Source organism: Dasypus novemcinctus, chromosome 15 (genome assembly GCF_030445035.2).
Source record: "Dasypus novemcinctus isolate mDasNov1 chromosome 15, mDasNov1.1.hap2, whole genome shotgun sequence".
Lineage (NCBI taxonomy): Eukaryota > Metazoa > Chordata > Mammalia > Cingulata > Dasypodidae > Dasypus > Dasypus novemcinctus.
The window spans coordinates 108838137-108855689 of NC_080687.1; the positions used below are offsets into that span (position 1 = coordinate 108838137).

Sequence of the window (17553 nt, forward strand, 5' to 3'; positions counted from 1 at the left end):
ATTTGTAGACTGGTTTCTTTCACTTAGCATAATGTTTTCAATGTTCAATGTGTTGTAGCATGTACTAGGATTTTATTTATTTTTATTGCCAAATAATATTCCATTGTATAGATATTTCAAATTGTATTCACTATTCATAAGTCAATGGACATAGTAGTTTTCCCCATTTTTTATTTATTAAGAAAATTACTTTGAATATAATTTATCCTTTACTGATTAGACTTACGTCTTTATCATTTTTGGCATGTACCCAGAAATGAATTGCTGGATCATACTGTAACTCTATGTTTAACATACTGAGTTAATGCAAAACTATTTTAAAAAGTTGCTGATCATGTTACATCCCTCTTAGCTGTGAATGAGGATCTAATTTCTCCATATTCTCACTGACACTTGATATTCTTTTTATTAAAGCCATTATAGCAGATGTGATGTGATACTGTCTTGTGCATTTGATTTGTATTTCCCTAATGAATAATGATGTTGAGAATTTTTTTACATTCTTGTTGGTTATGCTTTTGATATTCAATTGTTGGCCCAATTTAATTTTGGTAATTAAAATTTTATCAGAAATTGTGGGAAGATATCAACAGATTAGATATGCAGTGCTCAACTCTCACAAAAAGAACAGAGATAGAGTGGGAACATATCAGCAGATTAGATATGCAGTGCTCAACTCTCACAAAAAGAACAGAGATAGAGCAGTGGGACCTGGTTTGGGGGTCAGCAGACCAGGATAGTGTTTCACAACTCCCAGAAGGGTGAGGGACTGAGAGTCAAAAAACCCAAAAGAACAAATGTGAGTTATGAAGCCTCCTTAGCAGCCAGGAAGGGATCCCCTCCTCCACTCCTAAGATATTAAGCTTGGGTAAAACCCCTGGCTCACTGCAGCTGACAAAAAGAGGAACAGATATATTACTCCTGTTAACTATTACCAGGGAAAGGGGTGGGGGAGTTGACAAGTTTTAATTCTGTGAATATTGCCAGCATAGCCCATTTTGAATCACAGTTCTTGTCATACCAAAAGAAAGGAAAAGAGAGAGAGATATACTGTTGTGTAAAGGTTCACCAACAAGTATCATCTACTGGCCATTACAGAAATAGCATGGACAAAAACGGCTGTTGGTACTCTGTACTCTAACCTCTGGGAGAAAATCTGCACCCCATTAGTGAGTCCCTGGTTTGGTTTTGATAACATAAGCTGGGCAATTTTAAAAAGTTAGAATAATTCAAACCAAATATCAAAGAAAAGCTGTAAAAAAAAAAGTTGGCAAGAGGGAAGAATCAGTGGAAAGTCACCAACATACTCAAATGCCTAGACATCAACAGAATTTTAGGACATACTAGGACACAGGAAGAGATAGGCCATCCAAACAAAGAAAAAAGAAATTTCCTGAAGACAATCAGAATTGAAGACAATTAATCAATGTTAATAACACAGATCTCCTAAATCAGTTCAAAGAATTAAAAGAAAATATCTTTAAAGAGATGAAGGGTATTAACAAGACACAGGTAGTCATAAAGAACAATTTGAAAGCCTGAGAAGAAAAGTAACAGATGTTAAGGGAATGAAAGTCAAGTTGGATGAGATTAATAACATATTAGAGGCATGTAAGTGCAGATTGGAAGTGTGCAAAGACAGAATTAGTGATTTTGAAGGCAGAACATCTGAACTGGAAAATACAGGAGAACAGAAAAAGAAGAGAAAGGAAACAATGGAAGAGATTTGAATGACAAAGCAAAATGCACAACCATATGCATTATTGATGTTCCAGAAGGGGTAGAAAGACTATTTTTGGAAATAATGACTGAGAACTTCCCAGTCCCTACGAAGAACATAAATATCAAATCCAAGAAGGGCATCTCACCTCAAACAGAATAAATCCAAACAGAACTACCCCAAGACACCTTCTATTAAGTATTACAAATATCATAGATAAAGATAGGATGCTGAAAGGAGCAAAAGAAAAGCAAAGAATCACATAAAGGGAAAACTCAACAAGATGAAGTGCCAGCCTCTCATCAGAAACAGTGGAGAAGAGAAGAAAATTGTATGATGTATTTAAGGTAATGAAAGAGAAAAACTGCCAGCCAAGAATTCTGTATCCAGTAAATCTGTACTTCAAAAATGAGGTGAGTTCAAAGTCTTCACCAACAAACAAAAATTGAGAGTAGGTTGTCAAAATACAGATTTACAAGAAATATAAAAGGGAGTGCTACAGTCTGAAAGGAAAAACAAGGGTGAGGGAGTTGGAGAAGTTTGTAGAAATGAAGATTATTAAGAAGGGTAAATTAAATGGTAAAAAAAAAAAAAAAAAAAAAACACAACAGACAATAGTATGATATGTAAAGAGAAAGCCAAAGGACAAAATGGATGAAGTATGTAATGCCTTTATAGTATTAGGTTGGTGTAAAAGGAACTGCAGTTTCAGGCAATGAATTTTAAATCATTTTAAATAGGCTCAAACACATCTTTATTAACCAAAATAGGAACCATTACAATCAACACATTTTTGCCAACAAGAGATAAGTTTTTTTATTCCTATAGGTCAAAATCCATGCTTTGGGGTTTGACAAACACTTGAAAAGCATTTTCTGCATCCTGTTGGTTGTGGAAGCATACAATGGACTGCTGCTCAGCTGAGAGAAGGAATATATATAGTACAAACACGTAGGATAACATGGATGAATCTTGAGAACGTTATGCTGAGTGAAGCAAGCCAGGCATTGCAGGACAACTACACCATGACTTCTTTGATATGAAATAAGCAAACCAAGCTGTCTCAGAGAGCTAGAGACCAGATCTAGGCTTATAGGAAATTGGGGGGGAGGGGGCGGAGGAAGGTTGTAAGCTGATGCCTAATTGGGTGAAATCTATGATAAAGTGGAGATAAGCAGTTGTACAGGGAAGGGTAAGACATTGGCAAAGGGATACTATTGGGTGAGGCTTTGCTTGATGGGAGCTAGGGTTGGGAGGATGGGTCAGATTGGCCAAGGAATTGGGGGGAGAGTGGGAGGAAGCAGATGAACATGGGAGAATGTCAGTATGTGGTTGAAACTATAATATTGAGAAAATGCTTTAGAAAATATTATAAGGAAGAATGACTTTTTTAAGGTGCTTAATGTGGGGCATCTGGCACAGGGGCAGGCTTCTATAGAGTGTGTGAGTGCTCATCTTGTCATAGTGTGTTATATCATTGGGTGGAGACCCATACAATGAGTGGGAAAGTGCACCCCCTTCCTGGAGAGGCCTGATATTCTCAAACATAGGGAAGGGTGTCTCGAGAGAGAATTGGTGGCTCTCAATGGAGGAGGACAGTCTAGTATGTCAAGCCCTCAGCATTGTTGCAAATATCTGTGAATCTAGTCCTTCAAGAAGTGAAGCTTGGTTATCACTGTGGGCCCAGAGGGGAGGGAGAGAGGAATAGAACAGATGGAAGCAGGGGTAAATGGGGGGGGGGGCAATGGAAGTGTTGCACAAGATCATGCAATGATAGATACAGAACATGTTAAATTTCACCAAAAATTTATAAAAGTTCAGAGTCTAAAATGTAAATGATAATGTAAACCATAATGCAACTAAAATTTAGAAAAGTGAACTGTCTAAAATAGAAACCATAATGCAAACCAAAATGAAACCATTATTAGTAGCTATGTTTCAATATCTGTTCATCAGCTGCAGCAAATATAACATGAACATGTAAAAATCATTGCTGGAGAAGGGGGAAAAGGGTTTGATGTTGGATATATGGGAGTCCCTCTATTGTATAGCTGACTTTAATGTGATCTAAAACTTTTTTGAAGGCAAAATTAAAAATAAAAAAAAAAGGATGTAGACACTGAGGAAGGAATGAAAGAAATTGGCTTGCCACTGTACATACAAGGCAACACCTATTAGAGTAATTAAAAGGCAAAACATCAAAATCAAAGTTTTGTGATATTTTTTCATTTTTAATACCCCAATTTATTTTTTATTTATTTTAGTTTTTCTAAATTAGTATGCATTCTATTTCTAATCTTTAAAGCTATCATTAATATTTCATTTTCCTAATAATTGAATTTAGCAATATATTAGGCTTCATTTTTTAAGAAGTTTTGGACCACATAGGGGTTCATCTATGGTAGGGGAGGAATGTTTGTGTGGGGTGTTATTGATGGGGGACACATGGTTGGGAGGGAGTTCTCTAGGGTATGCATAAAATGTTTGGATACATAAAATGTTTGAATACATGTTGGGTATTTTCATAGCAGTTAGAGTTATAAATGACAACTCAGGTGCTGAGTTCCTAGCCAGGGGAGTTCTGACATGCTCTCCAAAGGAATAGCAGCAATCCCCCAAGTGCAAGGGCAAAGACCAATGAAGAAGGATGGTCCAATGATGAGCCTTTCATACTGATGATTATGCTTATGAGCCTATGTGCCTGAAATTTCAGCTAGGCCTAGAGCTGCAGGTGCCTAAGAGTTACCTCCTGAGAGCCTCCATGTTGCTCAAATGTAGCCAATTTCTAAGACAAACTCAGCATGTAAATACATTACCTTCCCCCCAGCATGGGACATGATTCCCGGGATGAGTTTCCCTGATGCCGAGGGATTACTACCAATCACCAGCTGATAATCAACGTAGAAAAAGACCTTGAATAAAAGGGGGAAGTGGTAAATACAAATGAGTATATATGGCTAAGAGACTTCAAAATTAGTCAGGAGGTAACTGGAGGTGGCATGCTTACACACATCTCAGCAGGATCCCAGAAACAGCCGAAGTAGATCCAACCCCAGGTACTGGTATTCCTGAGGGCTAAGGAGACACACAGGTTCTATGGTAATGGCAGTTGGCTCTGGAGTTCACTGCCTTGTTAGTGGGCCCTAATTTGGAATTTGTGTTTCTGAGTGTGATTGGGTTGGACTCAGATGTAACCTTTCTGAACATGCCTCTTCTGTCACTTTTATTAAACCTGTGATTGGTGCTGGGATTGGTGTATGCTCAGGAGACTTGAATCTCTGGACTAGCCATGTGCCAACTGGGCTCTGAGCCTCAGCAGAATTCCAGCTCCTACTCTCTGGTTCATTAGACTTACCCAAGTCAGGTAATATGGAGGGGAAGATGGCCAACCACCACACCAAATTACCAAGAGTGCCTACAACTTCAAGCAGGAAAATCACATCCATCAGCCATGTGGGATCTAAGCCCCTTCTGATTTAGAGGTGCATTGGACATAACCATCCCAGGGTCCACAGAATGGAGGAATAAAATATGAATTAGAGTGAACTCACCAGTGTTCTACTATAGAAATATAGTGACTCTAACAATGGAAGAAATTGTATCATTGATTGGCCACAGTAGTTGCTGAGGGCAGGGAGAGGGAAGAAAAGATGTGATGTGGGAACATTTTCAGGACTTAGAATTACCTTAAATGATATTGCAGGGACAGGTCTTGGGCATTATATATCCTGCCATAACACACTGAAAGGACTGGGGGAGAGTGTAAACCTCAATGTAAACTATAATCCATATGGTACAGCAATACTCCAAATGTATTCATGAAATGCAATGAATATGCCACAATGATGAAAGAAGTTGTTGATGTGGGAGGAGTGGGAAGGTGGGGTGTGGGTATATGGGAACATCTTACATTTTTTAATGTAACATTTTTTGTAATCTATGTATCTTTAAACAAAAAAGACAATAAAAATGAATAGTAAAAACAGAAAAAATAGTTGTTGAGATGCTTGAAGAAGTGGTAGTCAGTTGACAAGAGGGCAGGTGAATATGGTGGGTCAGGCAAAACTTTTAAGCCCAATTCATTCAACTTTTGAAGCATTGGACATGTGATGTGCAGTCAGGCATTGTCACGGAGAAGAATTGGGCCCTTTCTTTTGACCAATGCTGGCTGCCAGTGTTGCAATTTTCAGTGTATCTCATTGGTTTGCTGAGCATAATTCTCAGATGTAATGGTTTCACCAGGATTCAGAAAGTTATAGTGGATCAGAGTGGCAGCAGACCACCAAACAGTGTCCATGAACTTTTTGTGTGTGCAAGTTTGGCTTTGGAAAGTGCTTTAGAGCTCCCTCTCTGTCCAACCACTGAGCTGGTTGTCACCAGTTGTACAAAATCCACTTTTCATGGCCCATCACAATCTGATCAAGAAATGGTTCATTGTTGCTGTGTAGAAGAAGAGAAGACAACACTTCCAAATGATTTTTAATTTTAAGTCAGCACATAAGACACCTACTTCTCTAGTTTTTTCACCTTCCCAATTTGTTTCAAATGTAGAATGACCATAGAATGGTCAATGTTGAGCTTTTCAGCAACTTCTCATGTATTTACAGGAGTATCAGCTTCAGTGATTGCTGTCAATTAGTTATTGTCAACTTCCAATGGCCAGCCACTATGCTCCTCATCTTCAAGGCTCTCATCTCCTTTGGAAAACTTATTGAACAACCCCTGCACTGTACATTCATTAGCAGTTCCTGGGGCAAATGATGTTATGAGTTGTCTCTGCTGCTTTATGACCCAATTTGAACTAAAATAAGAAAATCACTTAAATTTGCTTTTTGTCTATCATCATTTCCATAGTCTAAAATAAATATAAAATAAACAGCAAGTAAATAAATCATTGACCAAAAAAAAAAAAACATAAAGCAAGAAATGCACATTAAAATTATGTTTAACATAACCACATTTATCTAAAAATATATTCCAAAATCAAATGGCAAATTCAAAATGCAAAACCACAATTCCTTTTGCACCAACCTAAATAAAAAACACTGAATGTTAATGGCTTAAACTCTCCAGTCAAAAGACATAGACTAATAGAATGGATGAGAAAATATGCACCATCTCTATGTTGTCTATAAGAGACTCGCCTCAGATGTACAGAAATAACCAGACTAAAAGTGAAAGACTAGAAAAAGATATTCCATGAAATAATAACCAAAAAAGAGCTGGAGTAATGATACTACTATCAGACAAAATAGTTTTTAAATACAAAACTGTTATAAGGGATGAAGAAGGCCATTATATATTAATAAAAGAGGCAATTCACCAAGAAAGAATAATTAAACTAAATATTTATGCACCCAACCTGTGTGCCTCAAAATATATGAGGCACACACTGGTAAAGCTGAAAGGAGAAATAGATGCCTGTACAATAATAGTTGGAGTCTTCAATACACCATGCCTTCTATTGGATGGAGCTTCTGGACAGAAGATAAATAAAGACACTGAAAACTTAAATAATATAAGTGAATTAGACCTAAATGTTATCTATAGAGCATTACCTCCCAAAACAGCAGGATATATATTCTTTTCAACTTCTTATGGATACTGCTCTGAGATATAACATATTTGGGTCACAAGGCAAATTTCAATAAATATAAAAAGATTAAAATTATACAAAAATCTTTCCCTGATCAATAATGAATGGAAAAAGAGAAAATTGATGAATTGATAATTATAAACCACACACTCTTAATCAGTAGGTCAAAGAAGAAATTCCAAGCGAATTCAGGAAATATTTTGAGATGAATGAAAATGACAACACCACATATTAAATCCTTTGGGACACCACAAAGGCATTGCTGAGATGGAAAATTATAGACCTCTATTTTTACACTATAAAAGGAGAAAGAGCTAAATTTGAAGATCTAATTGAACACCTGGAGGTACTAGAAAAAGAATAGCAAACTAATTACAAATGAAGATGAAGGAAAGAAATAGTAAAGATTAGAATAGAAATAAATGAAAAGTAGGACAAACAAGAAACAGAGTGAATCAACAAACCAAAAATTGGCTCTTTGAGAACATCATCAAATTCTACAAGCACTTAGCTATACTGACAAAGAGAGAAGATATAAATAAATAAAATCAGAAATGATAGGGGGACATTACCACAGATGCAGCAGAAATAAGAAAGACACTATGAATAACTCTAAGCCAAAAAAACAGACTTTGTAGATGAGATAGACAAATTCCTGGAAACACAAGAACCACTGACCCTAGAAGACCTCAACAAAACAATCACAAAGGAAGAGATTGAAATAGTCATCAAAAACCTCCTACAGTTAAAAAATCTGGAACCAGATGGCTTCACAAGTGAATTCTACTCATCATTCAGAGATCATTGCTCAAGCTCTTCCAAAACAATGAACAGGAAACTATGGTACGAAACTCATTCTATGTAGCCAACATCACCCCAATATCAAAACCAGATATGAATACGATGAAAGAAGAAAATTACAGACAATATCCCTAATGAATATAGATGCAAAAATCCTCAATGAAATACTTGCAAATTGAATCCAAAAGAACATTAAAATAATTAAACGTTATGTTCAAGTTGAATTTTACCCAGGTATGCAATGACAGGTCAACACAAGGAAATCAATTAGTGTAATAAACCACAAAGATAAATTGAAGAAGAAAAATCACATTATCCTCTTGACTGATGCAGAAAAAGCATTTGATAAAATATAGCACCCTGCCTTAAATAAAACAATTTCAAAAGATAGGTATAAAGGAGGTTTTCTCAACATGGTAAAGTACATATATGCAAAAACGACAGCTAGCATTGTACTCAATGGTGAAAGAATGAAAACTTTCCTGCTGAGATCAGGAACAAGACCAGAATGCCCACTGTCCACATTATTAATTAATATTGTGCTAGAAATTCTAGCTAGAGTAATTAGATAAAAATCAAAAAGGCACCCAAGTAGGAAAGGAAGAAAAAAAACTTGCACTATTTGCTGATGATATGATCGTATATCTAGGAAATCCTGAAAAGTCCACAAAAAGACCACTGGAACTAACAGATGAATTCAGCAATGTGGCAGGACACAAGATTAATACCAAAAATTTGATAACATTTGGTAGCACTAGTGTGCTTTCTGAGAATGGATAAGAAAAATAATTCCATTTATAATAGCAACTAAAAAGATTAAATATTTAGGAATAAACTTACCCAAGGCATAAAGGCCCTGTTATTAGAAAACTACAAACCATGGCTAAAAGAAACAAAAGAAAACATAAATAAAGGAAGGGATATTCCGTGTTCATGGATTGGAAAGTTAAATATATTTAAGACATCAATTCTATCCAAACTGATTTACAGATTAAACACAATCCCAATAAAAATCCTAACAGCATTTTTGCAGAAATGGAAAAACCAATTATCAAACTTATTTTGAAGAGTAAGGGCCCTGAATAGCCAAAAAGCCCTTTAAAAAGAACAAAGGTGGAAGATTCTCATTTCCAGACTTTAAAGCATATTACTTACCTACAGTGTTAAAAGCAGCTTGGTCCTGGCATAAAGACAGACACATTGACCAATGGAACCAAATTGAGAACTCAGAAATAGACCCTAACATCAAAGTCAAGGGATTTTTGACAAGGCTGTCAAGCCCTCCCAAGAGGGCCAGAAGAGTCTATTCAACAAATGGTGCTGGGAGTAATGGGTAGCCATATCTACAAGAAAGAGGACCGATATCTCACACATTATTTTAAAAATAACTCAAAATGGATAAAGGACCTAAATATACAAGTGAGAGCCATAAAACTCTTGGAAGAAAATGTTGGAAAACATCTTCAAGGTGTTCTAAAACCTTGCACTAAAAGCTTGAACAACAAAGTAAAAAAAAAAAAAAGGTAAATTGGACCTTCTGAAAATTAAAACTCTTTTGTACCTCAAAGGACTTTGTCAAGAGGATTAAAAGGCTGCTGACTCAATGGTAGAAAATATTTGGGAATTACATATCCCATATGGGATTAGTATTGATGACATGTAAGGAGATCATACTATTATAAAAAGACAAACTACTTAAATTAAAAAATGGGCCAAAGACTTGAAAAGACAGTTGTCCAAGGAAGAAGAACAAATGGCAAAGAAACACATGAAAAAAATGTTCAACATCACTAGCAATTAAGGAAATGCAAATCAAAACTACAATAAGATATCATTTCACACTTATTAAGCTGGCCACTATTAAAAAGTTGGAAAACTGTAAATGTTGGAGAGGACAGGAAAGATGGAAATGTTTATTCATTGCTGTTGGGAATGTAAGATGGTACAACCACTGTGGAAAACTGTTTGACAGTTCCTAAAGAAGTTAAATACAGACTTGTCATATGACCCAGAAATACCATAACTAGGTATATATTCAGAGAACTGAGAGCAGTGACATGAATAGACATCTGCACAATGTTCATAGTGGTGTTATTTACGATAGCCAAAAGTTGGAAACAATCCAGACTGTCCATCAACTGATGAATGGGTAAATAAATTGTGGTGTATACACATGATGGAATATTATTTAGCTGTCAGAAGAAATGGCATCATGAAGCATTTGACAACATGGACTAACTTGAAGGTCAATATGTTGAATGAAGAAAGCCAGACACGAACGGGCAGATACTGTATGATTGCACTATTATGGAATAAATATATTATGTAAACTCATGGAGTTAATAATTAGAATATAGGTTACCAGCAAACTGAATGAGGTTAGAGAATGGAAGCTAATGATTAATCTGTGCAGAACTGGTTAAAAGGTAGTTTGCAAATCTTTGAAAATGCATGGAAATGGCGAGAGCGTATCATTCTGTTTGTGACTAGCAGAGATATTGTATGGCTATTAGAGTGGTTGAAAGGGAAAGCTTAAGTACATATATATTACTAGAAGGAAAGCTAAAAAATGTAACTAGGGATTGTATAACACTGTGAAAACTCATGTAAAATATGAATGTTGGTGATATTGCATGTATGTCTTTTTACAATTATGTGTATAAACTAGAGAGAAGAAAACAATATCAGCTATGTTAAAAGATGATCATTGAGTTGTAAGAGACTTTTATATATTATATCAGTAAGTCAATGCCAGTGTATTTGTGTATTTTAGATTGAACTGTATTCTAGATATGACCTGCAATATGTTCTACCTTTTAACAAAGTGCTTTGTCACATTCTTGGTAATGTCATTTGACCATGTAAGTTTTATTTTGGTTTGATTCTAAAAGTTCTATTTTTGTTTTTGTTTTTTCTGCTTATGGTGTTATATCTAAGAATCCCATGGTTAATATGTGGTCATTAGATATCTCTCTTACAACATTTCTAGTATTTCTAGTTGTATCCCATATACAGAGTGTTATGATCCATTTTCAGTTAATTTTTGTGTTGGATGTGATAACAGAGACCAAATTATTTTGCTTGCCTTTAGGTATTCATTTTTTCCAGCACCATTTGTTGAAAAGACTATTATTTTACCAATTGATTTGTCTTGGGTCCCTTGTGGAGAATAACTGTGTTAATTTATGGAACTATTTCTGAACTATCAATTGTTTTTAATGCTATTATGAAGGGAACTCATTATTTTAACTTATTTTTTATTTGTTATTTCTACATTTTTGCATTACGGTTAAGGACATTACATCATCATTCTGTGCTGTCATCACCAGCATATATTAACAAAAGGTTTTCATCATTTTAAATAGATACCTGTCCCCTTTAAGCAAAAATATCCATTGCCCCCCTCCTGCCATGCCCAGGTTATCTCAAATCTACTTTCTGTCCCTATGAATGATTTTACTCTATATATTTAATATAAATAAATAATACAATAATTGTGCTTTTTGTCTGCATTATTTTGCTTAGTGAACTGTTTTCAAGATCCATTCATGCTGACCATTTATCAAATTTCACTCCTTTTACTGAGGAATAATATTCCATTGTTTATCCATTTATTTGTTGATGGATATGAATTATTTTTAACTTTTGGTTATTGCAAGTAATGCTTCTATAAACTTTGATACCCAAATATATGATTCTTGTTTTCAAATTTGGGGATATATATCTAGGAGTGGAAGTGCCAGGTCATGTGGTAATTCTTTGTTTAGATTATTGAGAAAACGCTGAACCATTTTCCTCAGTTTTAATATAATTTCACCTTTCAACCAACAATGTAATGTATTTCAGCTTCTCAGCAGCATCGTCAAAACTTGTCATTTTGCATTTTGAAAGTCATAGCCATCTGAGTCATTGGAAAGGTGTATCTCACTGTGATTTTGATTTGCAGTTCTTAAATGGCTAATTATATTGAGCATATTTTCATGTCTTTACTGACCATTTGTATATGTTCTCTGGAGAAATGTCTGTTAAAGTCCTTTGCCCACATTTTAATTTGGTACTTTGTTCTATTGTGTGGAATTGTAGGAATTTTTTAATTTTTTTTATTAAAGAAGTTGTGAGCTCACAAAACAATCATGCATAGTGTGCAGCACTGCCATACATCACCCCTTCACCTTCACCTTGCAATGTTTTGGAAAATTTGTTGCAGATTTTGAAAGAACATCATCAAAATATTACTTCCAACTATGATCCACGGGTTACATTTGGTCTATTTTTTCCATAAACTTCCCTATTATTAACACCATGTTATTAGTATTATACATTTGTTGTATTTCAGGAGAGAACTCTCTCATATTTGTGCTAGTAACCATAGTCTCTCACTGACCACATGGTTCACTCTGTGATACAGTTCCATGCCTTGTACAATTCATCAAAAATATATACTCAGTGGAACTTGTGTTCCTGAGTGTGATGGAGTTGGACTCAGATATGACATTTCTACACATGCCTCTTCTGTTACTTTTACCAGACCTGTTGTTGGTGTTTGGTTTGGTGTATACTCAGGAGACCTGAATTTCTGGATTATCCATTTGACAGCCAGGCTCTGAGCCTCAGCAGACTTGCAACTCCTACCCTCTGTTTTATTGGACTTACTCTGGCCAGATAACAAGGAGGTGAAGAAGATCAGCCACCACACCAGGGAGCCAAGAGTGCCTACAACCGCAAGCAGGAGAATTGCATCCATCATCCATGTGGAATCTAAGCCCCCTCTTGATGTAGAGGGGGACTGGACTTAACCATCCCAGGGTCCACGGGATGAAGGAATAGAATATAGATTAGAGTGGACTTACTGGTGTTCTGCTGGGGAACTATTGTGATTCATAAGAGAAGAAATTGTAATATCATGTGGAAGAAGTGGCCACGGTAGCTGCTGAGAGTAGGAAGAGGGAAGAAGAGATATGATATGGGTGCATTTCCAGGATTTGGAGTTGTCCTGGATGGAGCTGCAGAGACAGATGCTGGACATTGTGTGTCCTGCCATGGCCCACTGGGTGGATTGGGGGAGAGTGTAGACTACAACATAGACCACTGTCCATGTGGTGCAGCAGTGCTCCAAAATGTATTCACCAGGTGCAGTGAATGTGCCATGATGATGGAAGAGGTTGTTGATATGGGAGGAGTGGGGTGGGGGGGTGGGGGATACATTTGTCCTCATATTTTTTGAATGTAACATTTCAAAGAAAATAAAGAAGAAAAAAAGAAATAAATGTATAATCAAGGGAAATTTGTAGCATGAGTAGAATAATTTGTAAGTGTAATTTATCAAGCTCCTTAGGGCAGACATAAAGTTTCTGTAGAAAAGCGCATAGTCCTGCCTACTCTGATATTAACCAGATCTTTTCATTCTTCTTTGTAAAGAAAAATGTATGATTCAAACAAACAAACAAACAATCAAACAAACTATATATATATATACTCAGTGGCTCTCAGTTTCATCAGACTTGTGCTATCATCCTTTCAATGTTTCCATTACTCCAAAAAGAGAGATATATATATTTGTGGTGTTTATTTTATTAACCTTCTTATTTAACATTTCTGATTACCTGCATTTGTTCCTGTGAATTTTTGTTTCCATTTACTGCCATTTTTTTATTCTAATGCAGTTTAGCTCCTACATCCTGATATTGTCAAATATATTTCAATTCCATATGTGGTGAACTAATTCTCTACATCTCTAGAAATAATGGACCTACAAATTGCATCAACAATGAGATGGTTTGCCCATAATTTTAATAAGAATTAGTAAATAACCATATCATATACAGGAAAGTAGGTATGTGAATAGAATTTTGTTGGCAGAAGTATAAATTTGCCATCATTTTGATAAAGCTAATTGGTGATATTTACAAATATGTAAAATCTATTTTCAGTTTTTACCAAATTATTTATTGCAGAAACATTTTCATGTGTGAACAAAAATTCAGATACAATAATATTGAAATTATTCTTGAAACTTAAGAAGAAGGTTTTTATTGAGAACCATTATTTTATTTCATATAAAAGTTGCATTGAAAGAAGAGGATGAAATTCAAGCAGACTTGATTTTCACACACTTGCCAAGCCTCACATGATTCAACCTCATTGACAATATTTTTGATTTATGATACATATTAAAAGCTTCACACTGAAGCCCAATATACAGCCAACCCAGACAACAAATGTGAAAATGTATATGCAAAGCAACATCTGGAGATAAGTGTCTCCTAGGTCACCTACTATATGTGTTTTGTTCTTCTGGTTGTCACACAGCTCACACAGTTCTTTAGTGACTGATTCCATTTCAAAACATCACACAAAAGAAAAGACTTTTAAAAATGACACAATTTTCTTTACTTGGCTACTGACTGATTATCTATTAAGTCCCTTTGTGATAAATCATCAACAGTGGTACATACCCTGATTAGGTTAGAGTTCAGATTGCTTTACAAAAAGTGTTTTTAAAAAGATCAAAGAGGTGGCAGACTTGGCCCAGTGGTTAGGGCGTCCACCTACCACATGGGAGGTCTGCGGTTCAAACCCCGGGCCTCCTTGACCCATGTGGAGCTGGCCCATGAACAGTGCTGATGTGCGCAAGGAGTGCCCTGCCACGCAGGGGTGTCCCCCACGTAGAGGAACCCCATGCACAAGGAGTGCACCCCATAAGGAGAGCCGCTCAGCACAAAAGAAAGTGCTGCCTGCCCAGGAATGGCACTGCCCACACGGAGAGCTGACACAGCAAGATGATGCAACAAAAAGAAACACAGATTCCTGTGTGACTGACAACAACAGAAGTGGACAAAGACGCAGCAAATAGACACAGAGAACAGACAACCAGGGTGGGGGGGAAGGGAAGAGAAATAAATAAATAAATCTTAAAAAAAGAAAGATCAAAGATAAGCAGACATAAACACTGGGAGGGAAAGACCTACTTTGTGATCAAGGGGAGCACTAATGAATCCCAGGTAAACAGAAATTCCCTGAAATGCTAGTCTGAGAATTGATTTTTTTTTATGATTGAAAAATTCAGCTTCAAACAATTATGCTATCTTTTTCCTGAGTAAAGCTTTCTCCTCATAACTCTCTTTACAGCTTCCTTTATCTGCTTGTTTCTAAGACTGTAGATGATTGGATTCAAGAAAGGAGGGACTATAGAATAGAACACAGAAGAGAGTGTATCCTGAAATGTGGGAGAGCTGGAGACTGGCTTCACATACACAGCAGCACCTGAGCTGACAAAAATTGTTAACACAATGATGTGAGGGACACAGGTGGAAAAAGCCTTTCCTCGCTCACCCCTGGTTGGAAACTTGAGCACAGTAGAAAATATGTGAATATAAGACATGATGATGAAGGCAAAGCTGCCACCAGCAATCACAACTGAAGAGATGAAAATTAAAATTTCATTGTTTAAAGTGTCAGTGCAGGAGAGCTTCAGAAGAGAGGACAGGTCACAGAAGAACTGATGGACCACGTTGGACTGACAGAAGGACAGCCTGAATGTGTTGCCAGTTTGGAATCCAGAGTGGACCAGACCACTGAGTACAGAGGCCAGAGTCATCTGAACACAGACCCGAGGGTTCATGATCACAGAGTAGTGCAGGGGCTGGCAGATGGCCACATAGCGGTCACGAGCCATGATTGTGACGAACAGCAGCTCTACTGTCACAAATGCGACCACAAGGAAGAGCTGAGCTGCACATCCAGCCATGGAGATTGCCGTGCTGTCAAGCAGGAAGATGACACATGCCTTGGGGACTGTGACGGAAATGTAGCACATGTCTAAAACAGACAGATTCCTAATGAAGAAATACATGGGGGTGTGAAGTTTCCAATCGAAGGTGATTAGTATGACAATGAGAAGATTCCCCACCAGGGTTGCCAAGTACATCAGTAATAACAGCAAGGCATGTAAGACTCTGAGCTCCCACACATCAGAAAACCTTGTAAGCAGGAATTCAGTCACTGTGGTGGAGTTGGGCATCTTAGGAAAATTTCCCTTGGCCATGAAGAGTCAGGCAAATAATCCCTAAGAAACATGGAAGATTCACATGTGGAAGGAATTAATCTAAGCTCATATATTGCCTCACATTAATACATTTATATTCTATTACAATGTTTTGGTCAGGTTATAACATACTTCCCATTCTCCTTTGGGCTCCCTGCTTTTTACACTTGTCTTCAGAATTGGGGTAGCAGTAAAATGTAATATTTACTAGCTTGTGCATATGTTTGCATCTATTTCTATCATTTACTACTTATAAAATGTATCTACTGGAAGTTAAGTATTTGCCCAGAAGATTAAAAAAAGATTTAATATAAGTAATTTCTATTCATCCCCATCTCATTAGTCAGGTTTCGTGTGTGTTAATATTTATGATAATGTGATAACCTTGTTGAATCTGAATAGAGATTGGAGGGTACTATTTATTCAGAGCTTATCAATATATTATAATCAATTATAATCCATTCCATGACCACTAAATCATTCCCATTAAATGCCACCATACATTTCTCATGCTTCTCCATGTACTCCTTGAATGTACATAGGTGCTTAGCTTTCTCTGTTGAAAAGAATCACTTACAACTCTTGATATGTAGGTATTACCTGTGGTGAAACTATTTATATATTGATACTATCAGGGTCTCTAAATTTAAAATGTTTATTCTTCTGTTTTTGTCAAATACTGTTATGTTTTTTCAATACAACTTGAACATACTTCAGAACTTGAAGAAGCTAATATGGAAAGACATTGCTTGAGTGTGAGTCATTACTTGTTGTTGTACTCACACATGATTCCTTCATAAAGTTCTTTTTCATATTCACTCTCAGCACTCAGCGACACTTACTCAACCCTCAAGTGCAGAATGATTTCTTCTGAAGTTCCTTTAGCTTTGAGTCATATTTTAACTCATGCCACTGAAATGGGAATGGCTTTCCTTGTTGCCTTGAAACCGCAGAATGTACCTTTCAGACTTGCTTTATCCAGCCTCTCTAACCCTCAGTGCTAATGCACTTCACCTTCCTGCTCTGTGTCCCTTTTTCTCCTGACAAATGTAACTACTTCTAGAGAAACTCTGCTCACTGTTAGAAGACAGGACACCTGTCACTTTCAGACTGACCTTCTGAGCTCAAGAGTAAAAGCTTTCTATCTCTGCTCCTCTTTATTTCAGAAATCTTCAAAAAGCTACTTCAATAAGTAGTTGTTCTTGTTTTATACCAACAAGTTTACTGAAAACGTATGATAGTATTGTATGATGAATCTGATTGAAAATTGCTAACTTCAACTATTCATAAGTAGTTCTAACCTATTTAAACTAGCCTCATGCAGAATTGAGATCATTAAAAATAATTGCTTAATTTTTTCCTCACTGAATTCCGTATCAGACTTCTACTTTA

General features: G+C 36.4%; 1 protein-coding gene across 1 annotated transcript; it reads right to left on the reverse strand.

The window, feature by feature from the left end:
- Positions 1-15198: 15198 nt before the first annotated feature.
- On the reverse strand, positions 15199-16137 carry LOC101438551 (olfactory receptor 14C36-like). The gene has a single exon (XM_004472368.2). The coding sequence runs from the start codon at positions 16135-16137 to the stop codon at positions 15199-15201; it is 939 nt and encodes a 312-aa protein (XP_004472425.2).
- Between the last annotated feature and the right edge of the window lie 1416 nt (positions 16138-17553).